This window comes from Furipterus horrens, unplaced genomic scaffold (assembly GCF_987537825.1).
Source record: "Furipterus horrens unplaced genomic scaffold, mFurHor1.1.pri manual_scaffold_8, whole genome shotgun sequence".
NCBI lineage: Eukaryota > Metazoa > Chordata > Mammalia > Chiroptera > Furipteridae > Furipterus > Furipterus horrens.
Genome location: NW_028327178.1, coordinates 61171940 through 61196897, shown reverse-complemented (window position 1 = coordinate 61196897; position 24958 = coordinate 61171940). Strand labels below are relative to the sequence as shown.

At 43.2% G+C, this 24958-nt stretch overlaps 1 protein-coding gene across 10 annotated transcripts in view; it reads right to left on the bottom strand.

Annotated features, from left to right (window-relative positions):
* Positions 1–24958, bottom strand: part of RAB43 (RAB43, member RAS oncogene family) — a 78789-nt gene that overhangs the window by 9803 nt on the left and 44028 nt on the right. For 3 of the 10 annotated variants that reach the window (XM_090285930.1, XM_090285932.1, XM_090285931.1), the window contains one exon: positions 19881–24027. The exons of 2 other annotated variants lie outside the window; for them this stretch is intronic. In XM_090285930.1, the coding sequence (XP_090142056.1) occupies positions 23777–24027 (251 nt within the window). In that variant the 3' untranslated portion in view covers positions 19881–23776. Of the gene's footprint in view, positions 1–13789; positions 14152–19880; positions 24028–24958 lie in introns of those variants that run through there. 5 more of the 10 variants (XM_090285935.1, XM_090285937.1, XM_090285938.1 and 2 more) reach the window with 5 other exon arrangements.

Sequence of the window (24958 nt, the reverse complement as noted above, 5' to 3'; positions counted from 1 at the left end):
CAGTCAGTTTTTTCTTTATTTCCATGTCTTCCATTCTCTTTTGCTTGTTTGTTTTGTTAATTAGGTTCCACTTATAGATGAGATCATATGGTATCTGTCTTTCAATGACTGACTTATTTCACTTCGCATAATACTCTCCATTTCCATCCATGCTGTTGTGAAGGATAGGAATTTCTTCTTTCTTTCTGCTGCATAGTATTCATTGTGTAGATGTACCACAGTTTTTTGATCCACTCATTTACTATACAGTAGTCCCTCTCTATATCATAGTTCACTTATCACGGCCTCACTGTATCATTGGATTTTTAAAAAAATATTACATTTAATTATTTATTACGGATTTTTTGCTATATTGCGGGATTTTGCAGTACTGTATACGTATGTTGTTAAAGTTACATAGGTTTAAGAGTGTAGAATAAATGTAAGGTTCCTACTTCACGGAGGGGTCTAGAACATAATACTCATGATAAGAGAGGGAATACTGTATATCTCCTAGGGCAAGGGATATAAAGGAAAGAATAAATAAATAAATGGGACTACATTAGATTAAAAAGCTTCTGCATAGCTAAAGAAAACATCAGCAAAATAAAAAGGGAACCAACCAAATGGGAAAACATACTTGTCAATGATACCTTGGACAAAGATTTAATCTCCAAAATATATAAGGAACGCATACAACTCAACACCAGGAAGACAAACAATCCAGTTGAAAAATGGGAAAAGACCTGAATAGACACTTCTCCAATGAGGATATACAAAGGGCCTATAGACATATGACAAGATACTCAACATCACTAGTCATCAGAGAAAGGCAAATTAAAACCACAATGAGATACTGCGTCACACCAGTCAGAATGGCCATCATCAACAAATCAACAAACAACAAGTGCTGGCAAGGATGTGGAGAAAAGGGAACCCTAGTGCAATGTTGGTGGGAACGCAGACTGGTACAGCACTGTGTAAAAGAGTATGGAATTTTCTCAAAAAACTAAAAATGGAACTTCCTTTTGATCCAGTGATTACACTGCTGGGATTATTCTCTAGGAATCCTGAAACACCAATTCAAAAGAACCTATGCACCCCTATGTTCATAGCAGCACAATTTACAATACCCAAGTGCTGGAAACAGCCTAAGTGCCCATTAGTGGATGAATGGATCAAAAAACTGTGGTATACAATGGAATACTGTGCAGGAGAAAGAAGGAACTCCTAGCTTTTGCAGGCATGGATGGACCTGAAGAGTATTATGCCAGTTGGTGAAAGACAAATACCATATGATGCACCTAATACAGGAACCTAATGAACAAAACAAACAAATGAGCAAAATAGAACCAGAGGAATGGAAGCAAGGAACTGACAATGACCCGAGTGGGTAGCGGGGGAGAAGAGGGTAAAGAAGGGGAAGGGTCTAGTCAAGGAGCTAGTATAAATGACCCATGAACATGGACAACAGAGGGAACTGACTGTGGTGGTGTGGACAGGGAAGAACAATGGGGGTTGGGGGTGAATGGGACAACTGTAATAAAACAACACTTAAAAATTTTTTAATTAGAGACTTCCGGCCAAGATGGAGGCTTAGACGGACACGCTAGGTCTCCCTCAACAACTATAGAGGAATACAACTACTTCAAAACAAAGGATAACTAGAAATCCCAGAAAATAAAGCTACACGGAAGCCCAACATATGAAGTTATAAACCAGCGGTGCCATTTGGGCAGGTAAGAGTTAAAGAAGGCAAAGCTGTTTGCGGAGCGGCGGGCGGGGCGGCGAAAAATTCCAGAGGCAATCAAGCCCCTGGCGTGCGCGACTCCAATCAAGCCCCTGGCGTGCCCGACTCTGGCGCTGGGGAGCAGTCGCAGCATCGCCTTGAACAGTGAGGCCCAGGGGGGCGGGAGGACGGATCCCGGTCTCCTAGCGGAATAACTGTGTGAATCCATCTTGGACCCCCGCCCCCACAGAAAGCACCACAGGGCTGCGAAGTAGGTCGCGGACAGGCAGGCGCCGGCGGGTCGCTGATTTGTGACGCGTACACAGGCACTGCCCCCGACAGCCAGCTCAAGAAAACAAAACGCATCTGTCAAAATGTGGCAGACAAATATAGAGATCCCGGTGGCACAACTCACCAGACAGCAGATAGAGAACCTGACAGATGAACAGATAAGAAACCTGTCAGAGGCTCAGTTCTGGGCCATTGTTATCAGGTGGCTTACAGAATTCACAAAAGAGCAGGAAAAAGATATGAAAGAAGCGAAAAACTTTCATAACGAAAGGAACAAAACCACATACGAGACAGATGGTGAGGAATCCAGAGTTCATTTCAACAAACTGGAATATGGAGAAGGAACAAGCAGTCAACCAATGCAGCGAGAGGAAATAGGAAGCAACAAAGAGAGGATCAGAAACCTCTGGGACAGCTATAAAAGGCCCAACATAAGAATCATTGGTTTGCCAGAGAATGAGGAAGATGAACTAGAACTTGAAAAATTGAGTGAAAATATAATAAAGGAGAACTTCCCAGACTTGGGGAAGGGAATAGACTTGCAGGTCCAGGAAGCAAGGAGAGTTCCCAAGAGACTGGACCCAGGGAGAACCACTCCAAGACACATTATAATCAAAATGTCAAAAATTAAAGATAAAGAGAGAATCTTAAAAGCAGCAAGAGAGAAGAAAATAATTATGTACAAAGGGGTCCCAATTAGACTATCAGCTGACTTCTCAAGGGAAACCCTACAGGCAAGAAGGAACTGGCAAGAAATATTCAAAGTAATGAAAATCCAAAACCTACAACCACGAATACTCTATCCAGCGAAATTGTCGTTCAGAATAGAAGGACAGAGAAAGTGTTTCCAGGACAAAATAAAACTGAAAGAGTTCATTAGATCCAAACCACTGTTATATGAGAAGTTAAAGGGACTGGTTTAAAAAACAGAAGCTAGGGAGATGAAACAAAGGCAAACGAAACAGGCAACGAGAGTGGAAAAGGAACTGTGGGTAAGGGAAGCATAGTGGGGGGAGGTCAACAGGGAGGGGGAGTGGGGAGAGGGAGGGAGATGATATAGGAATTGGGGATCATGGTAGGAGGGAATGGAATAGACGGAGAGAGGTTGGGAGGAACTGTAAGCACAACTAATGGACATAATCTAAAAGGGGGGGACAATTGGAGGGAGGGGGCCACCGGGTGGAGGGGAGCAGAGGGAAGGGAAAGTGGCACAAATGTAATATTTTAATCAATAAAACACATTAAATCTGAAAAAAAAATTTTTTTTAATTAATGCTGCAATAAATATAGGGGTGCTTGTATTCTTACAGATTAGTATTTTGGATTTCTCCAAATATGTTTCCAGAAGAGGGATCCACTGGGTCAAAAGCAAATTGACTTTTAATTTTTTTTTAGGTAATTACATACTGCTTTCCACAGGAAGTGCACCAATCTGCATTACCACCAACAGTGCAAGAGTTCCCTTTTCTCCACATCCTTGCCAGCACCCATTGTTTGTTGATTTATTAATTGATTGCCATTCTGACTGGTGTGAAGTGATATCTCATTGTAGTTTTAACTTGCATTTCTCTAATGATTACTGATGTTGAGCATCTTTTCATATATCTATTGGCCATCTGTATGTTCTTTTGAGAGAAGTGCCTGTTCAAGCCCTTTGTCCATTTTTTAAATTGAATTGTATTTATTCTTTTGTTTGTTTGTTTGTTGTTTGTTGTTGTTGAATTTTGTTAGTTCTTTATAAATTTTGGGTATTAGCCCCTTATCAAATTTATCAGGGAATACGTCCTCCCATTCCATGGGTTATTTATTTATTTTGTTGCTGGTTTCCTTTGCTGTGCAAAAACTTTTTAGTTTGATGTACCCCCACTTGTTTATTTTTTGTTTGTTTGTTTCCCTTGCCTGGGGAGATATATCCAATACACTATTCCCTCACTTATAACAGGTATTATGTTCTAGACCCTACCCACCCCCGCGACAGGTGAAAATCCGCAAAGTAGGAACCTTACATTTATTTTAGTATTAATTATATTTCAAGGCTTTATAAACCCTTCTCACATGCTTATAAGCCATTCCCACTCCCTTATTAACCTTTCCCACTCCCTTATTAACCTTTTCCACACTTTTATAAACACCACTGATGTTCTTAACCATATTCTACACTCTTAAACCTACATAACTTTAACAACATACGTATGTATACAGTACCACAAAATCCCACAATATAGCAAAAAATCCATAATTAAATATAATATTTTTTAAAATCCCGCAATACAGTGAGGCCACGATAAGTGAACTGCGATATAGAGAGGGACTACTGTAAAATATTGCTCTGAGCAATGTCTGAGATTTTGCTACCTATGTTTTATTCTGATTTTTATGGTTTCATATCTAATGTTTAAGTCTTTGATCCATTTTGAATTCATTTTTGTGTGGTGTAAGATGGTGATATAGTTTCATTTTTCTGCATGTAGCTGTCCAATTTTCCTGACATCATTTACTGAATAAACTATCTTTCTCATTGTATGTGCTGACTGTAAAAGAGTGGGTTTATTTTGGGGCTCTATTCTGTTCCATTAATCTGTGTATCTGTTTTTATGCCAGTACCATGCTGTTTGGATAACTATGGCCTTATAGTATAGTTTCATATTTGGTACCATAATTCCTCCAAGATCACTGCTGCTGTCAGGCTTTTTGTGACTCCATATACATTTTTGAAATATTTGTTCTAGTTCTGTGAAGTACATCATGGGAATCTTGATAGGAATTGAACTTAAACTATAGATTGCTTTTAGTAGTATGGACATTTTAAAGTATATTTTATTGATTATGCTGTTACAGTTATCCCAGTATTTCCTTTTTTGCCCCCCTCCACATGGTATCTCCATTCCATCCAGCAATCCCCACCCTTATTTCATGTCCATGGGTCGTGTATGTAAGTTATTTGGCTTCTCTCTCTTTTTATAATTCAAAAATCTCCCTGTTCATTTTGTTCCTCCCAATTATGCTTCTTAATCCCCGAACTGTTTTTCCCATTCTCTTTCTTCCCTCTCCCAGCTGATAACCCTACAAATGATCTCCATGCCTATTATTCTGTTCCTGTTTTGGTTGTTTGCTTGGTTTGTTTGTTTATTTATAATTCAGCTTTTGATAGGTGTGACTTTTTTTTTATCATTTTAATGTTCATAGATTTGGTCTTCTCTTTTCTTAAATAAGTCCCTTTAACATTTCATATAGTAAGGGTTTGGTGGCGGTGAACTCCTTTAGCTTTACCTTGTCTGGGAAACACTTTATATGCCCTTCCATTCTAAATAATAGCTTTGCTGGATAGAGTAATCTTGGTTGTAGGTCCTTGCTTTTCACCATTTTAAATACTTCTTGCCAGCCCTTTCTTACCTGCAGTTTCTTTTGAGAAATCAGTTGATTGTCTTATGGGAACTCCTTTGTAAGTAACGCTCTGCATTTCTCTTGCTGCTTTGAAGATTCTCTCTTTATCTTTGACCTTTGGCATTTCAATTATGATGGGTGTTGGTGTGGTTCTCTTTGGGTCCAACTTGTTTGGGACTGTGCTTCCTGGACTTGTACGTCTATTTCCTTCGGTAAATTAGGGAAGTTTTCTTCCATTATTTTTTCAAATAGATTTTCAATTTCTTGCTCTTTCTTTTCTCTTTCTGGCACCCTTATGATTGGAATATTGGTACATTTAAAGTTGTCCCAGAGGTTCCTAAGCCTCTCCTTGTTTTCCCCGTATCCTTGTTTCTTCTTTCTGTTCTGGTTATTTCTTCCTTTTGTTCCTATTGGTTAATTTCAGTGCTGGCTTCTTTCCCTTCTCTGGTGGCTCCCTATATATTTTTATTTCGCTTTGTGTAAACTTCATTTCTTCCTTTTTTTTCCCCTCTGATATATCAACAAACATTTGAACTCTTCATCTGATAGGTTGTCTATCTCCATTTCATTTAGTTCTTTTTCTGGGGTTTCGTTCTGCTCTGCATTCATTTGAGTTTTTTGTTTGTTTGTTTGTTTGTTTTGCCTCCTCAATTTGGCAGCCTCCCTGTGTTTGTTTTTGTATATTAGGTAGAGCTGCTTTTCCTCCCTGTCTTAGTAGCGTGGCCTATGTAGCAAAGGCACCTATAAATTGTGGGGGGGGGGGTGGAGCATTAGGTAATTGGCAGGGCAGGGCCACCTGCTTTACTTCTCTGTGGCTCTGTTTGTGGTGGGGGGTTCAGAGAGGGTACAATGCTGCTGCTTGGCTTCTGGTGATTTGTCTGGTACTCACCCCATTTACAGTTACTTCGCCCATTTCCTTTTTGTGATTGCTGCCCTGGGGCTCGCGTGTATTCTGAGACCATGTAGGCCCTTTAAGCAGTGAAAATCTGGCAGTTTTCCACTGCCCCAACTCCTCATTGGTGTTTACATCCAGAGGCAATGGGTATTAGTCTTCCTGGTGTTGGAGCCCTGGGATGTGCAGTCTGGCCAGGGGCTGGGATCCCTCACTCTCAATGTATCCCTTCTGATTTTTGCCCTTCACATGTGAATGTGGGACCCTCTGCTCCACTGCTTCTGCCACCACAGCTTGAGCCAGCCACACCACCTTGCAACCCATCTCTGCAACTACCTGACTCAATGAATGTCGCCTTTTTAAACCCTTCGTTGTAGGACTTCCTACATACAGCTAGATTCTCTGGTGGTTTTGGTTGTTAATTTCTTTTGAGAACTGATTGTAATTTTTTGTATGGATGCAACAAAGAAGCAAAGTGTGCCTACCTACACCTCCATCTTGACTGGAGTCCAGTATGGACATGTTAATGATGTTAATTCTTCCTATCCATGTACACAGTATGTGCTTCCACTCATTTGTATCTTCTATTTATTTCTTCAGTGTATTATTATTTTCTGAGTGCAGGTCTTTTACATCCTTGGTTAGGTTTTTTCCTAGGTATTTTATTCTCTTTGTAGCAATTGTGAATGGGGTTGTTTTCTTAATTTACCTTTCTGTTAAGTTTGTTATTGGCATATAAAAATGCAACTGATTTCTGGATATTAATTTTGTATCCTAATACTTTGCTGAATTCATTTATCAGTTCTAGTAGTTTCTTGGTAGAATCTTTGGGGTTTTCTATGTATAATATCATGTCATGTGCAAATAAGGACAGTTTTACTTCTTCCTTTCCAATTTGGATGCCTTTTTTTTTTCTTCTTGTCTGATCACTGTGGCTAGGGCTTCCAGTACTATGTTGAATAAGAGAACTGAAAGCAGACATCCCTGTCTTGTTCCCAATCTGATGGGGAACACTTGTAGTTTTTGCCCATTGAGTATGATGCTGGCAGTGGATTTGTCATACATGGCCTTTAATATGATTAGGTATGTTCCCTGTTTCCATTTTGCTGAGAGTTTTTATCATAAATGGGTGATGGAATTTATCAAATGCTTTTTTTTTGCATCTATTTATATGATCATGTGGTTTTATCCCTCAATTTGTTTATGTGACAAGTCACATTTATTAATTTACAAGTGTTGTTTCAACCTTGCATTCATGGAATAAATCTCACTTGATCATGGCATATGATCTTTTTCATGATTACTGTATTTGATTTGCTAATAATTTGTTGAGGATTTTAGTGTCTGTCTTCATTGGGGATATTGGCCTATTATTTTCTTTCTTTTTGGTGTCTTTATCTGGTTTTGGAATTAGGATACTGCCGGCCTTGTAAAATTAGTTTGGGAGTCTTACTTCCTCTTGAATTTTTAAAAATAGTTTGAGAAACAGACTCTGTTAGTCCTTCTCAGAGTGTTTGGTAAAATTCACCTGTGAAGCCATCCAGTCCAGGGCTTTGTTTTTTGCAAGTTTTTCTTTTTCTTTTTAAAATTACTGCTTCCATTTCACTAGGTGTAATCTGTCTATTCAGATTATCTGATTCTATCTGATTTAGTTTTGAAAGATTGTGTTTCTAGGAATTTATCAATTTTGTCCAGATTGTTCAAATTTTTGGCATACAGTTGTTCATAATATTTTCTTGCAATCTTTTGTATTTCTTTGGTGTCATTTGCTATTTCTCCTCTTTCATTTCTGATTTTACTTGGGTCCTTTCTTTTTTTCTTCATGAGTCTGATTAAAGGTTTGTCAATCTTGTTTACCTTTTCAAAGAACCAACTCTTGGATTCATTGATCTTTTGTATCATCTTTTTATACTTCATTTTATTTCTGCTCATATCTTTATTATTTCCTTCCTCCTATTCATTTTTGGGTGTGTTTGTTGTTCTTCCAAGTGTGAAATTAGATTGTTTATTTGAGCTTTTTCTTGTTTTTGCTATGAATTTCCCTCTTAGGATTGCTCTCCCAGTGGCCCACAGATTTTGGATTGCTGTGTCCTTATTTTCATTTGTTTCAAGGTATATTTTCCTTTCTTCCATGTGTGTGTTGTTGACCCATTCATTGTTTAATAACATGTTATTTATTTTTCATGTCTTTGCATGTTTTTCAGTGTTCTTCTTGTATTTCTAGAGTCATAGCATTGTGGTAGAGAAGAGGTTGATATGATTTCAATCTTCCTAAATTCACTGAGACTTGTTTTGTGTACTAACATGAGCTTTTTCCTAGAAAACATTCCATGTGCACTTGAAATGTATATTCTGCTGCTTTGGGGTAAAATGCTCTGAAGGTGGCAATTAAATCCATTTCATCTAGTGTTGTTTCAGATTGCTGTCTCCTTGTTGGTTTTCTTTCTGAGAGATCTATCCAAAGAAGTTAATGTGGTGTTCAAATCTCCAACTATGACTGTATTTCTATCGATCTCTCCCTTTATGTCCATCAAGGTTTACTTCACATATTTAGGTACTCTTATGTTGGGTACATAAAGGTTTACTAGGGTTATATCCTCTTGTTGGGTTGTTCCATTTATCATTATGTAGTGCCCTTCTTTGTCTCTTACTATAGCCTTGGTTTTAAAGTCTATTTTTTCGCACATAACTACCACTACTTCAGCTTTTTTTCCCTTTCCATTTGCATGAAATATCTTTTTCCATCCCTTTACTTTTAGTCTGTGTGTATCTTTCAATCTGTGATGGGTCTCTTGGAGGCAGTATATATATGGTCTTGTTTTTTTATCTGTTCATCTACCCTATGTCTTTTGATTGGAGCATGTAAGCCATTTATATTTAAGGTGATTATTGATATGTATTTGGTGTCAGTTTTTAAGTATATTTTATTGGTTATGTTGTTACAGAAGTTCCAGTTTTTTTCCCTTCGCTCCCCTCTGCCAAGTACCCTCCTCCCCTCCAGCAAACCCACCCCCTTAGTTCATGTCCATGGGTCATGCTTATAAGTTCTTTGGCTTCACCCTTTCCTACATTATTCTTAACTTCCCCAGTCAACTTTGTACCAATCCACCATGTTTCTTAATTCCTGCACCATTTCTCCATTTCTCTCCCTTCCCCCTCCCAGCTGATAACCCTTCAAATGACCCCCATACCTATGATTCTGTTCCTATTCTGGTTTGCTTAGTTAGAGTGTTATTTTTTTGACTCAGTTGTTGATAGGTGTGTTTGTTGTCATTTTAATGTTCATAGTTTTGATCTTTTTCTTAAGTAAGTCCCTTTGACATTTCATATAATAATGGCTTGGTGATGATGAACTCCTTTAGCTTTATCTTGTCTGGGAGGCACTTTATCTGCCCCTCCATTCTAAATGATAGCTTTGCTGCATAGAGTAATCTTGGTTTTAAGTCCTTGCTTTTCATCACCTTGAATACTTCTTGCCAGCTCCTTCTTGCCTGCAGTTTCTTTTGAGAAATCAGCTGATAGTTTTATAGGCACCCCTTTGTAGGGAACTCTTCTTTTCTCTTGCTGCTTCTAAGATTCTCTCTTTATCTTGAACCTTTAGCATTTTAATTATTATGTACCTTGGTGTGGTCATTTTTGGGTCTAGCTTGTTTGGGACTCTCTGCACTTCATGGACTTGTATATCTATTTCCTTCATCAAATTTGGCAAATTTTCCTTCATTATTTTCTCACATAAGCTTTCAATTTCTTGCTCTTCCTCTTCTCCTTATGGTGCTTCTATGGTTTGAATGTTGGCACATTTAAAGTTGTCCTAGAGGTTCCAAAGCCTATCCTCATTTTTTTCAATTCTTGTTTCCTCATTCTGTACTGGTTGACTGTTTTTTTTCTTATGTTCCAAATCATTGATTTAAACCCCAGTTTCCTTCCCTTCACCATTGATTTTGTGAGGATTTTCCTTTGTTTCATTTAGCATAGCCTTCACTTCTTCCCTTATGTATTTGCCATACTCAAGCATATCTGTCAAGTTTGTGAGCATCTTTATCACCAGTGTTTTGAACTCTAGGTCTGTTAGTTTGGCTATCTCCTCGTCTCTTAGGCTATCTCCTCATCACTTAGTTCTCCCACTGGAACCTTGATCCATTCCTCCTTTTGGGCCATACTTCTCTGTCTCCTCATCTTGACAGGTTCCTGTCTATGTTTGCCTCTGTGTCTTAGGGAAAGCTGTTCCACCTGTTACATTTTAAGTGGCAGAGCCTTAGGTATTCATCAGTACAGGGCAACCTATTTCACCACGTTGTGGTGCTATATGTGGGGGAGGGGTCTGAAAGGGAACAATGTCACTTGCTCAGCACTTGCTCCTCTTCCAGGCACTTCTCCCACTTCCATATGGGCCTGGAACCTTTCTAGCTGTTGCCCTGGCTGTCGTTCCCAGAGTGGGTGGGTCTGCAGATATTCTAGGACCATGGGGGCCCTTTAAACAAGCAGACTCTGCCGAGAGACAGGCAGTTCCTGCCTCCGCCCCAACCCCCACTGGTTTGTACAGTTAGAAGCAATGTGGCTTTATCTTCCCCAGTGCTAGTACCATGAGCTGCACGGTCCGGTCTGGTATTGGGAGTGCTCCCCAAGTGTCCCTCTTGACTTTTTTAAATGTTTGACTGCACTTTCCGCCGGCCTGCCACTGCCACTGGTGCTGCCGCCACCACCACACTGTGTGCTCTCAGCCCCAGCTCCGTCCCTCTGCCTGTCTGGATGGGAATTTCTTCTTTATAGCTTTGTTTGTTGGACTTCCATGCAGCTTGGTTTTTTGGAATTTCTGGTTGTCTCTAGTTTTCAGGTAGTTGTATTCGTTCTTAGTTGTGGAGGGAGACACAGTGTGTCTGTCTAGGCCTCCATCTTGGCCAGAAGTCCTATTTGGGGCCATTTTATTGTTAGACTACTTTCTTCTGTTTTCTTTTCTTTCTCTTTTTCTTCTTCTTCTTAAAGCAAGCCCTTTAACATTTGTTGCAGTATTAGTTTGGTACTAACAAATGCCTTTAGCTTTTTCTTGTCTAGGAAGCTCCTTATTTCTCCTTCAATTTTAAATGATATCACCGTGAATATTTCACACTACTCCCTTCTGGCCTGAAATGTTTCCATTGAGTAATCAGATGACAGTCTAATTGGTGCTACATTTTATGTAACTACCTGGTTTTCTCTTGCAGCTTTGATTCTCCCCTTGCCTTTAAGCCTTGTCACTTTTAATTATGATGTGTATTTGTGTAGGCCTTTTTGGGTGTAACTTGGTTGGGACTCTCTGAGTTTCCTGGACTGGTCTTTTTTATTCACCAAATTAGTGAAATTTTTGGTCATTATTTCTTTCAATAGGTTCTCAATCCCTTGCTTGGTCATCTCCTTCTGGTATTCCCATGATGCAGATGTTTTTATGCTTCATGTTGTCCAAAATGTTTCTTATGCTCTCCTCATTTTTTGCTTGTTTTTTAATTTTTTCTACCTTGTCTTCCAAATCACTAATTTGATCTCCTGCTCCACCTAACCTGTTTATTCCTTCCAGTGTATTATTTATTTCAGATATTGCATTCTTTTTCTGACTGATCATTTTTTATGGTTTCTATGTCTTTTCTCATGCTTGAGTATCCTTATAATAATTACTCTTAACTCTCTATCTGATAAATTGCTTGCCTCCATTTCATCTAGCTCTTCGGAGAATTCTCTTGTTCTTTCATCTGTGGCCTGTTTCTTTGTCTTCCAATTTGGGCTGCTGCTTTGTATTTCTTTATATGTATTAGGTAGTTCTGCACAGACTCCAATGTAGTTCTATGTCAGACACTGCCTGTGACTGGCCCTGGGCTACCCATTCAAACCTATCAGTGATCCACAGCATGTGGTTCCCTCTGCTGAGTCAGTCACTTAGTGGTGTAGTGGTTTCTTTCATCTGTTACTAGTTGTAAGGCTTCTCTCCGGCTAGTGTTCAGTTGGTTGTTAAAGATGTTTTCTTTAATTTAGTAGTAATTCCACTTTTGTCCTGTAGATTTTTGCAGGTTCCACTCAATCTTCCACCATATTGTATCTCCTGAATGTCTTTTTCCATTCAAACAACTGTAAACCTGCTTTTGCCCCATCCTGCACAGTAAATTTGTAATAGATGTTCTTTATCAAGCTGTCGTATTTCCCTTCTAATACTAGTTTATTGAGTGTTTTTATCATCAAAGGGTTTTAGATATTGCTTTTCCTGTGTCTGTTAAGATAGTCATTGGGGTTTTCTGCCTTTATTCTATTAATATGATGTATTATGCTGATTGATGTTAAACGAAGCTTGAAATCCTGGGATTCATTCCACCTGGTCACAGTATATATTATGGGATTTAGTTTGCTATAATTTTGAGGATTTCTGCACCTAATTCATAAAATATTAATCCATCGTTTATTTTCTTGTGATGCCTTTGTCTGGTCTTTACAGAGTAATACTTGGTAACCAGCTTTTATGTGTGCATTCCCAGGTGAGTCAATTACTTACTTACAGTTGTGTTGGAATTCCTTATAGGGTCCTGTTAATCTTCAGGCATACCCTCAGAAACATCCACATAGACTCTTAGTCACCCAGATTATCCAAAATTTGAGCTAGAGGGAATCAATGCCCCTTATCTTCAGAGCGGAACGAGTTCAGACTCTCATTGTTACCAAACACCAAGTTGGGGTCCTGCTGCCCACCGCCACCCTCTAGACAAAATTCCAGAAGCAAAGGTTTAGTGATAAAGGGAGTCTTTATGCAAAAGCAGTCACCAAAACCTATCAAGTCACAGCTTTAATTATTTAAGCCTACCAATTAAGGCTAAACTCTTAACATCTGGGCTCTACACTTTCCCATTAGTTTCTATATAGTTAGTTTACAAACTAAAACAACATAATACACAAAAGCCACACAATTCCAGAAGAATGGCAGGCTTCTGCATCAGAATCTGTTCTCTCTGGAATACCCAAAGAATAACCTTGCCACCCTCTTCCAGGCCAGCCTGATCCTAAGCTGTGCCCCGTGTTCCTTCCCATACAAAATACCGTCCATTGGGACATGCAGGCAGCTGCAGTACAATCATCCAAGCATCCTCGAGGAAGAAGAGCCTGAGAGAGCCAGCTCATGAGTGAGAAAAGCTCATGAGCCAAAGAGCTAGCCCTCTTTTTATTTCCATTGGCCCTGGAGGCATTCAGCTTCTTAGTCAATCTTGTCCTAGACTGCTTTCTATTGTCTGGGCAAACTCCTCCTATAGCCTCTCCTACTTCTCCCCAGTGATCTTAATCTGATCTCTCTGTATCATCATTTATCTAGCAGAACATTTTGTTCAGACTCTCAGTAAGCAATTTCTATTGCAAAGCCAAAATAAAAACCAGCCACCCACTTTGTTGTTTTGCATTCATATAGTTAAGTTTATTAAATAAACTGAATTCAGTGAGTATGAAACTGGAAAAGCCAGGGTTCATACCGCCTGTCATCTACCATAGCCAGTAAAGAGAAACAGGGATTGAATCTTTATGGCTGCTTTATTCACATGGTTGGTGATCTGAGAAGATAGTGGGTTTGCACCCTAACAGACTGTCTTAAATTCCATTGTAAACGGATCCTCTTTATAAGGAGAAGAAAAGTGTAGGTAAGCGGTTTGAAATTCGGAGTAAAAGTTAATCAGATAAAAGCTTCAGCATTCTTTCATCTGTGTCTTGGGCAGTGGTCTTTGTGTCCTGGGTGGTGATCTCATCTCACCCTGGAGCATAATGGCTCAGATATAATCTTGAATTGCTTGTAGTCCTCCTGAGGCACAAAGGCGGAACTGCTTATGGTCTCCTGGAGTCAAGGTGGGTCATATCTTAGCTCCTGAAACAATAACTTCTTACATACATTGATTACTAAGTTTATTAGCCATTACCTGAAACTAAACTTTTTCCAACATTTGAGTCCCTCATCAGGTACAATTGGAAACAGCTTTTTTATTTTAATTTTTTTATTTTTTATTTTCATTCTATTACAGTTGTCCCAATTTTTTCCCCTTTGCCCATCCCACCCCCTACTCCCACCATCAATCCCAACAGTGTTGTCCATGTCCATGGGTCATTCATACATGTTCTTTGACGAGTCCCTTCCCTTTCTTTCCACCATATCTCCCTTCCCTCTCCACTCTGGTCGCTGTCAATTTGTTCCATGTTTCCATGTCTCTGGTTCTATTTTGCTCATTAGTTTATTTTTGTTCATTAGGTTCCTCTTATAGGTGAGATCATACGGTATATGTCTTTCACCGACTTGGCTTATTTCACTTAGCCTAATTTTTTTTCCTGTCCCTGGATTATCTTAATTAACCCTTAGGCTTATCTGGGTTATCTCAATGCTTATTCTTTGCTGCCACCTTGAGAACTTTTTTCTAAGAACAGCTCAAATAAACTCACCAAAGTTCACTTGATCCAAAACAAAGAACCTGGGGGCACAATGGGCCCCTGCTAGGACCTAGCACCAGGTCCAGGTCCACACGGTGGTCCTGGGTGGCCTTCGTTTATACCCTGCTCACTGTGCCAAGTAAATATCAATGTAAGAAATGTCCGCCTCTGTAAAGAATTTTAATGAGTTTATTTGAGCCAAATTGACAATTGCTGGAAAGCAAAATCTCAACAGACTGAGAAAATGCTCTGGGAATGGCAGTTTTGCAGCTTATTTTATCCATTACAATTAAAGGAGAGTTACATGAAATCTATTATGGTAAATTAAGAGGGCAGGAGAAAACAAAGTGGAAAAGTATCTGGGATTGGAAAAAAAGTAAAATGAGGAAACATACACTTCTTTTGCAGGATAGTTAATAATTAACATTTACAGCACGTAAAGATGGTATACAGGGAACAAGATAACAGGGGTTCTGAGCTCTCCAGCTCTGGCACCTACATTGTGCCCTGAGGAACCTGGAAAGGAAGAGATTACTCATTTGGAAGGCATGTTATCTTAAACGGAAAAAGACAATAGACATACTCACTTAAGGTAAAGACTGACCTTTACCAAGGAAGCTACAGGCCTAGGATGTGATTATCCGCCACAACTCACTTTCAGTTAGGAATTTTTTATGTTCAGATCATCCTTTGTGGTTACTTTCAGTCTCTGAATTTGTGAAGTCCACCATGCAGGCCTCCTTTGAGTTTATCCGGTTTAGTATGTGGCCCCATTTTTGGCCACATTAAGGCTGCCATGGATATTCCTATGCATAGAAGTTTTTTGTTTTTTGTTTAAATGTTTTATTTACTTATTTTTAGAGAGAGGGGAAGGGAAGGAGAAAAATAGGAAGAAAAACATCCATTGGTTGCCTCTCGCACATCCGCAAGTAGGGACCCAGCCTGCAACCCAGGCATGTGCTCTGACCAGGAACTGATCTGGCAATCCTTCGGTTCACAGGCTGGTGCTCAACCCACTGAGCCATGCCAGCCAGGGCTGAAGTTTTATTGTTTTTATGATTCATTCCTTGGGTAGCTTCCCCACACAGAGTGCTATTTTAAGAAAGGTCCACTTAGAATCACATCCATTTTGTCAAATCTAAACCTGAGTACATGGTAATTGTTGATGCAGCCACAGTCACAATCTCACCCACAAAACCCAAGCATCCCTCTCAGGATTTCAAAGGTTTAAGGCATGGTCTCAGAATCCCATGTTCAGGGCTCAGATCTTATTTCTGCCACTGGCATTATGAGGCAAGATGCCTAAACCCTCTTGTGAAGTAGTACAGAAACCTCTCAATAAACATCAGACTCCATCATCTCAGATGGTTGTTACCACCATTCCAATATAAGTTTGAAGATCCTAGACACGGAAATTGGGCAACTTTTACCCTGCTATCTGCTAACCCTTGACAATGTGCCATATTTGGGTCTATATATATAAATATACATGTTCTCTGGGAAAAAAAAAAAAAGTGGGAGGGATATACAGCTTAAAGTGGTCAGGTATCCAGCAAAAAAAGCAGGAACTCCTATCATGGATGACAGTTCAAATGTTGCCGGATAGGGTTAGAGTTTGAATGAAAAAAGACTAGGTGTCAGGTTGACCCAAGGGATTCCACTGACCCCCACCATGGCCCATCTCTGTCTTTTTTGGTCAGAGTCAGAGCATGAGCCTTGTCAAAAGGCCAACCACCAGAACTTTGTCCTTGAGGTTCACACATAAAGTCCACATTTATACAAAAGAAGGAAAACACTTCTCCCAGAGGAAAATGGGCAAGATCTTTTAGGACTTCTTTTTTAGGAAAAACGTAAAAACTTCTGAGATGTCAAGGCCTGCCCTTGGGCCACCCCAGTGGTGTGGGCAGGCTGTGTAGACCAGTGTTCACAAACTGCAACATGCACACAAATCCCCGGGGATATTAAAATTTAGATTCTGGCTCAGAAACTCTGAGATGGATGCTGAGAGTCTATATTTTCGACAAGCTCCTCTGTGGTGCCAGCTGCTGGCCTGTGCACCTTACTTTAAATAGAAGTCTGGAATATGCTGGCCCCACTCACCAAGCTCCCAGGAGCTAATTTATGGGTCTCTGATACCCTCTCTCCTGGCCTCCTCTCCCAAGTCCCTGCTCCCTGATAGCCACTCATCTCCTGAGTCCCCTCAGCCCAGCACACAGACCCTCCAGCTCAATGGTAGATACCATTATCACCGTGATGATAAATGAGCAGCTTTGAATTTGATATGAAAGTGTAACCTCCATATCTGCAGTTTGTTGTTGCTTGGGCTCCCTGAACTGAGGTAACAGTTGCATTGGAACGTGAGATTCAGAGTCACCACAGAGGAGAGTCCCAAAACACACAGCCCAAATGAGGGAGGGCTGGGACTAGTTCCAGGCTCTGTCTGGGAACTGAGGTCGATGGGCAGAGCCATCCTTACTCTGCCCCTTGGTGGCCTGTGTGAAAGTACACCTTGGATGTCCAGGAAGCACCAGTTGGATCCAAACGTGCCACCTGAACTGGGTCTTTTCTCTCCAGTGGGGAGAACTGACAGCAGAGGTTGCAGCTTCTAGGGCAATGGCAAGGGGTTCCCCATCTTCCAAGGGATCCTGGGAATATCTGGGATTGTTAGGACCAGAAAATTGTCCTTTGGGTCAGGGCCCTATCTGAGGCTGTTTGTGAACAGGAAGTCCTGGAGCTTGGAGAAGCCCGTTATACAGCAGGGAGTTTGGTTCTTCAGGTGGGTCAGGGATGGTCTGCCTGCCTGGAAGCAACATATTCTGGAAACAGCAGTCATGTGTGGCTAGCGGTGGCAAGTGCCTGGGAGAGGGCAGTCAGGCCATAGGTGGTTTGGGGGACTCTCTTGAAGGAGACTGAGGGCAGCAGGGAGCTGTGTAGAGGTCTGAACAAAGGCGTGACCTAGTCAGTGTCCTGCTCAGGTGGCCTGCAGTCAGGTTTGGAGACTGGAGGCATGAGTCAGGCCAGGCAGAGGTTGGGCAGAGGTTGGGTGGGGTGGGGAGTGGTCGTGTGGGGAAGAAATAATAGAGGAGGGAATTCAGACCTGTGAGGATGAGCAGAGGGGACATAACGGGCAGGAGCACGATAGGTCCTGGCTTCTCTGAAGGAAGTGCTGGTGGCCCCCCACTCCCTGCTGAGCTCCTGGGCAAATGGGTGCAGGGTGCTGAGAGAGGTTGAGATTGGAGTTCTGGGAGAGGAGGACCTGGTGGCAGAGCAGGTCAGAGCTCTGGGACTTAGCAACCAGCCCAGGTCTGGTCTGAGAAGTCGGGGGGGTTCAGGAGCGAATTCCATGGGGTGTTTGAGTAAGTCCCTCTGGGTTTCTGGCCTCAGTTTCTCTGCTTTAAAGTCCAGGAATGGACTTGTGAGTTTTCCCCTGGGTCTGGGTAGTCCCTGGTGTGAGCAGAGAAGAGGAAGAACCCTTGGGACAGCCTGGCCCACATCAGAGCCTCTGTGATGAGTATGGGGTGCCCAGCTCAGATGGACCCAGTTATGGGTTTTTCTTTCAAGGAGCACATGTGGGTTTGGGGCTGCCTTGCATTTGATGAGACCAAGAAATTCAGACAACACGTATTTTTTCTCCTTGGGAAAGGTAATTGGGAAGTGTCTGGAGTGTAGCCCATCTGGAATTTCCAGGGCTCTGGGCCTTCCTCATTCAGTCAGCTGAATTCAGCAGTCTTCAGAACCACCTGGGACAGAGACTGACACAGGAGCCTTCCACTCCAGCCCTTCAGTTTACAAAGCCCCTCCTCACCCAGGATCTCATCATGGTTTCCCTAGGAGCAGGCAGGATGGAATTAAGTGTCGCACATCTGAGGAATCTGAGACCCAGAGTGAAGAAATGACTTGCCCAAAGTCATACAACTAGTCAGGGCAGGCCTGGAATTTTCTTTTCTTTTTTTTTTAATTTTTATTTATTTATTTTTAGAGAGGGAAAGGGAGAGAGGAAGAGGGAGAGAAACATCAATGTGTGGTTGCCTCTCACATGCTCCCATTTTGGGAACCTGGCCCCTAACCCAGGCATGTGCCCTGACTGGGAGTCAAACCAGCCATCCTTTGGTTTTGGGCCTGCGCTCAATCCACTGAGCCACACCAGCCAGGGCAGGCCTAGAATTTCAATGGAGGTTGACCTGAGCTCCATGATATCAGTTTGTCTCAGAACAATACTTGGCAGGGCAGATGCAGTACCACCTGGCCATGCCATGGTCTCTTCATCTCACCATTTAAGCAGAGGGCTCCTTTTTTTAGAAAATTTTATTATTTTTATTTTTAGAGAGAGGGGAAGGTAGGGAAAGAGGGAAAGGAACATCAATGCATGAGAGAAACATAGACCGGTTGCTTCTCACATGCTCCCAACTGGGGACCTGGCCTGCAACCCAGGCATGTGCCTGACTGGGGATCAAACCGGCAACCTTTAGGTTTACAGGACAATGCCCAACTCCCTAAGCCACACCAATCAGGGCCAGCAGAAGCATCCTTTTGTGAATGACCAGGAGCAGATTCAATGATCTTAGTGGTCTATGTCTTAATGGGCTTCCTGGTGCCAGGAGCTAATTCAGGCACTCAGCAGTTCTTTGAGCACCTATGTGACTAGAACTGCGCCTGGAATATAGCAGTGAACAAAAACAGTCTGACCCTCATGAGGGCTCTTAAAATAAGAGCTCTAGTTCCTTGTGGCTGCAAGGCTTGAGCAAGGAACTCCCAATCCTCGTCTGTTGGCTCATGTGAAACAGAGTTGGATGGGTAATAACACACCTCCTTCACAAGGTGGTAGAAGTATGAGGGATGCCTGGTACCCCTGGCAATTACCAAACCTTCTCCCACACAAACCCAGCTCAAGGAACCTGGACCCAGAAAGGTACAGTGAGTTGCCTGAAGTAACACCAATATCCCTGGCAGAGATGGGACCCAACCCAAGCTCCTTCCTGCCCCTTCGTCACTGATTCTTTGCCCAGGGGACCCCACATTGGTCTAGGACAGAGAAATCTTAATAGCAGTCCAGGCAGGTAGTTGGCAGTGTGTAGGCTCATCTACCACCACAGACCTGAAGACTAGTTGGGGAAAGCTAGGCAAGTGAGACCACCTGTGGTGATATGGCCACCTGGGCTGGCTCTGGGCTCAAAGGTAAGAGAACAAGTCTTGGGCTGGCTCACTAGAGAAAACTGTTTAATGGTTTAGGAATGTGTACACTCTGGCTCTGCTCAGTTTCCATGAAGGTAACTTTTCCATGTTTTAAAAAATAGATTTGATATAAAGATTTACATATTCATAAATAGATCATGTGAAAATCCTCAAATGCAAATGGCATCCTTGGGCTGGCTAAGCCCCACCCCCCCAATCCCAAACAGTCCAGGCCAGGGGGGCTCAGAGGCCCCTGGAAGCCCTCCTAGAGAAGAGTAACTGAATTCAATATGAATTAGGGGCAGGCTTCCTCCAGCTCCAAGTCTGCTGGGGCGTGTGCCTTTGGAATCAAAACCCCTCTGGGAGGGCAGGGAACTACCTCTCTGGCTTAGGAATCAGGATTTGAGTTCCTTGCCCACCTGAGTCCAACTCCCACAACCATAAAACACCAACGTCCCTCTTATTCTCCTTCAGCCCATGTCACATCAGCCTCACCCAGACCACAGACTGCCTTCCTCTAGGCCTGAGCTGACATTACACTTCCTGGCTTTCCTCCTGCTGCCCTGATTCCTACACCCTGGCCCCTTACCCCACCTACTCCTATTTTTAGGTAATTTATTTAAAAAAATCAAACTGTTCTCTTGCCCCAGAGGCTGCTAGGAGAGGAAACAGAAGTGAGTCTTGTTTCCTATCTCACATAGTTCCCCCATCTTCTCTTACCCCATCTGCCACAGGAGTAAAGCTCACACAGGTAGAGAATCCAGCCTGACAGGTCACTACAGAGCAGAAACCCCACACAGCATGCAGTCAATAACACACCATAGGCCAGGCCCTGAGCACTAGCATTTGTGTCAAGTTGAGGGCCAAGAAGCCTATAGGAAATGGCTTCAGCCCATGAAGTAGGGGGAGGAATCTCACAGGTCAAGGGATGTGTAAAGAATTCATTCCTGCCAGTGGGTACTATGAGCAAGAGATTAGCCTTGAGTGGGGCCACTTCTCAGGGATGTCCAGCAGGGTCACTTGTGCGATTATAGAAGACAAGAAAAAATATGTAGGATCAGTAAGTGGGGGGAGGACAGGGAGGGGTCAGCCTGGAAAGAGGGTGCTCCTGGGGGACAAGCAGGTACAGGAAATAAGCCAGAGTGGAGCTGTGAAGGCCATGGACATCTGGGTCAAGTGTGGATAGCATTCCAAGTGCCCAAGGGCACCCTGGAAGGTGTTGGGGATGAGATGGGGAGTGGCAGGGCCAGGAGTGACCTTTCACAGCTGACACTTCGACAGCAGAAGGAGGGTGTTCTGGGGCAGTGGAGGCTAGAAGCTCAGGAGCCAAGGAGGTCAGTGAGAGGATGAGCCTGTCTGGAGCAGAGGGCACGGGTCTGTGGAGATGGGCCCCCAACGGTGGTAGGGTGGGGAGAGAAAGTGAAGAGCACGAAGTAACCCCCAATTTCCAGGCTAAACCCCTGGAGTGAGGCTGCTCCAAGCATGTAGAATGGGGTAGTAGGTGATCCACTTAGCCCAGTGTTCCAGACATCTTGGGATTGTGGAAGGGAAGGAAGTGAAGTTTTGTTTCCTTGATTTCTGAGTAAAGCATGGAGTTACCAGTGAGAAGAAACTTCCCTTGTCCCAGGCTAGGCCCACTGTTCCTTCCCCTTCTAAATCCAGCTTTGTAGGGCTTCAGGCCTCCTGCCCTATGGGTAGGGGGTCAGGGACGGGGTGGGGGAAGATGGCTCACATTCTAAGGTAACAAATGAGCCCATCACCAGTCAGCTACCTGTTCCAGTGCCTACCCTGGATCCTTATACCAGCCAAGGACATCCATATGAAGGATGGGTAGAGGGGCCTCCCTCTTTCCCTAAGCCCTGTGAGACTTGGTGGTGGTAGAGGGAGGGGTGCAGCAGTTACCTGTGCTCTTGGCTAGAACTGGGACTGCAAGTCAAATCACAGAAGTGCAGGCCCACACCTCTGCTCCAAGACCCTTGCATGTACCCTCACCCTGCAAAGTAGCAGATAGGGCTTCATGACTTATCTTCCAACTGGGGACTAAGTTCAACACCCAGCTCTGCCCAAGTATTAGTCCCTAGCAGAGAGGTCATGGGGCTGGAGAATCTTTGTCGTTGGCCTCAACTGACCCTCTTTAGAGAACCTCTCAGTGACAGGCACTTCCTACTTTGCAGGTGGAGCAGCCAGAAGACACCAACTCTCCCTGCCAGCAACTGGAACCCATTCATCACCAAGGCCACTGAGGACGGAAGCCAGGCAGCCTTCTTACTTCCAGCTCCCACCCCACCCCAGCCAACAACGGGCTGACTCCTCTCAGAGCAGATCTCTGCTCAGCAGCTCCTGGCCCAACCGCGCCAACATCCTTCCTCTCCAGAACAGACTCGGCTGTTCCAGGGCAGCCTCCCTGTTTGAAAGGGAGCCACTGGCCCTGCATGTCTGTCTGAGCCATCCGTTGCCTATCCTATCTCACCAGGCTGCTATAGGACTACTGCAAAAGGTTTGCCTTCTTGCTCTGCAGCCAAGCCTGCCTGGGAGAGGAGGCAACACAGATCAAAGTGCTTGGAGTAGAAGGTAAGGGAAGTACAAGCAGAAATACCACAGCACGCCCTGGGGACTGGGACTGAGCCGGGCGGGTGCCTGGGCTCTGATAGGCTCTGGGCTACCTCACCATGATGTGACCTAGCCCATGGTCCTAAGAGCAGTTTATTTCCTGAGGCCCCACACTGAGGGGCCAATGGGGTTGCTCTGGGCTGACACAGAGGTACTGGGATTGACTCAGGAAGTTCATCTAAATACAACCCCTGCGATCTGAGCTACACCAGAGTCTGCTGCTGCTTCAAAGACTCCAGTGATCTCATCACCAACCTGCCTTCTAACATAAGCACCCTGCGCACACCGAGGCTGTTGAGGGTAGGTGCACCCAGGGGAGTGAAATGGCCAGACCCAGAACTACCAGGGGGCCTTGCCTTTTTTGTTTGGGAAATTCTATAAGCTAGACTAGGAGCAGTGGAGAGCTGATGCTATAAACATGGCAGGAAAGATTTCTGCACATGGGTAAGACTAGGTCCTGAGGGACACTCTCAGACCTGATCCTCAAGGATGCAAGATTTCACTTTTCCCTTAAATATCGAGGTTCTATCTCATTCCCCCTACCCCAAGTTTCTGAGACCCCAGTACTGAAGAATTAGCTGGTTTTGCAACCTAAGTGACAAAACTTTGGGCCCCAAGCCAGCAGCCCCGACTTGGCTGTGAGCCATGACCCTACACTTTTGTGGATGAACACAAGAAGCTACATGGAAAACCAGAGAACTTAAGAGGTCTTGCTGAGGTAGCAAGCTGGACCCCACAGTGCCTGTGAACTTAAGAGCTGGCAGTGAAGAAAGAATGTTCTTCCCCTGGAAGGAGTTAGGACTTCCCTGGGGCTATGCTCAGAAACCAGCCTATTGGGATGGTTGCTTGCTCTCCGCAGCTGCATATGGAGGCCCTGGAACGACCTGGGCACCAGCCACATCCCTGGGAAGCAGCAACCTGCTGCTACATCTTTAGCAGACACAAGGTGTGAATTGGGCAGAACTAGTATGTATAGAGCAGGGGAAGCACATTCCTGGCCCCTGTATAGTTGCAGTCCACACAGGTGAGCTTGGGCCAGTCCTGGAATGTGAAGAGCATGGAGGGAACAGCCTCTGACTGGCAGGATGGGCCCCACACTCTACCCAGTGCCAACAGGCCTCCTGAAGGAAGAATCCTATTTCTCCCTTCCTCAGGGTAGTTTTTCCATCAAGTATCCAGGCCACGGGATGAATACTTTCAGAATTTTATCTAGCTTCTCTAGAACCTCTGGCCAGGTCTGGAGGGCTGGGCTTGGCAGATCTGAGAGAGGAGATGGGGAGGCCCCTGCCTGCCCTGTACCCTAGTCAGCACCCACAGCCCCAGCTTTCTCCAATGTCCTTGCTATCCAGCTGGATGTGTTCGGTGCTCTTCTCACTGAGCAGAGGACCCCCATGCCTCATGACCAGCTCCGTGGCCACCCTCATGAAGGCCTCCTCCACGTTGCTTGAGTCCTTGGCAGACGTCTCAATGGCACACAGGATGTCGTAGTGCTCTGCTAGGCTCTGCGCCTCAGCCAAAGGGACCTCCCGGAGCTCACCAAGGTCTGACTTGTTCCCTGCAGGGAAAGGCCAGGAGCAGCTTGGTGAGGCCAATTGGTGCCAGGGAAGCCCTGTTCTACTTGGCAAGCTAAACTGAGAAACCCAATGCCATCCAATGCCCTCTGTCAACTACCAGTTGTGCACGGTCATATATCTTTTTCTTTAAATTAAAAAAAAAAAAAATTAGAGGGTAGAGGGATTGAGCAAAAAGGAAAAAGGATTCATGGACACGGACAACAGTGTGGTGATTGCTGGGGGAGGCAGGTATAAGGGGACTAAATGGTAATGCGAAAAAAAACACAATAAAGATTAAATAAAATAAAATAAACCTTTCTGTTTTAGAGCTGTTATTCTATCCTTTACTTTCTCATTAAAAAAAAAAAAAATCTTTGCCAGAGGCTTGTATATTTCATTGCTTCTTTATAAGAAATGCAAGCAGTAAAGTTTAGGTAAAAGAATATCGGAGTTTAAAGCTAGAAGTAAACCTGGGTAGAAACTCCAGCTTCCTATCACTTAGGTAAGTCACTTCCTCTCTGAATCTCAATTTCCCCATCTATGATGCCATCTTCAGCAAAGTAGGGATTAAATGATATAACAAATATGAAAACAACTGGCACTTGGCAGGTACTCCATAAATGTGGAAGTTAAGAAATCTGGCACTGCTAAATTTTGTTTTTGCTAAAATTCTGTTGTTATGCTTATTGTTTATTCTCACCTATTTTCCTTTAGAATTTTTTAATTCTCTGTAAGATTGTGGTTTTTGGTTATTTTGCTTTTCTAATAGCAAGAACACAGACTACCACTTTACCTGAGAATACACCTTTAGCATCTCCTATAGGTGTGAAATGTTTCATTACATTCTAAATCATCTGGTAAACTGCTCCTTGACCCAACTTCTAAAAAACTTTTTTAAAGTTTCTAAGTGGTTGACTTTTATAATGTGATTAT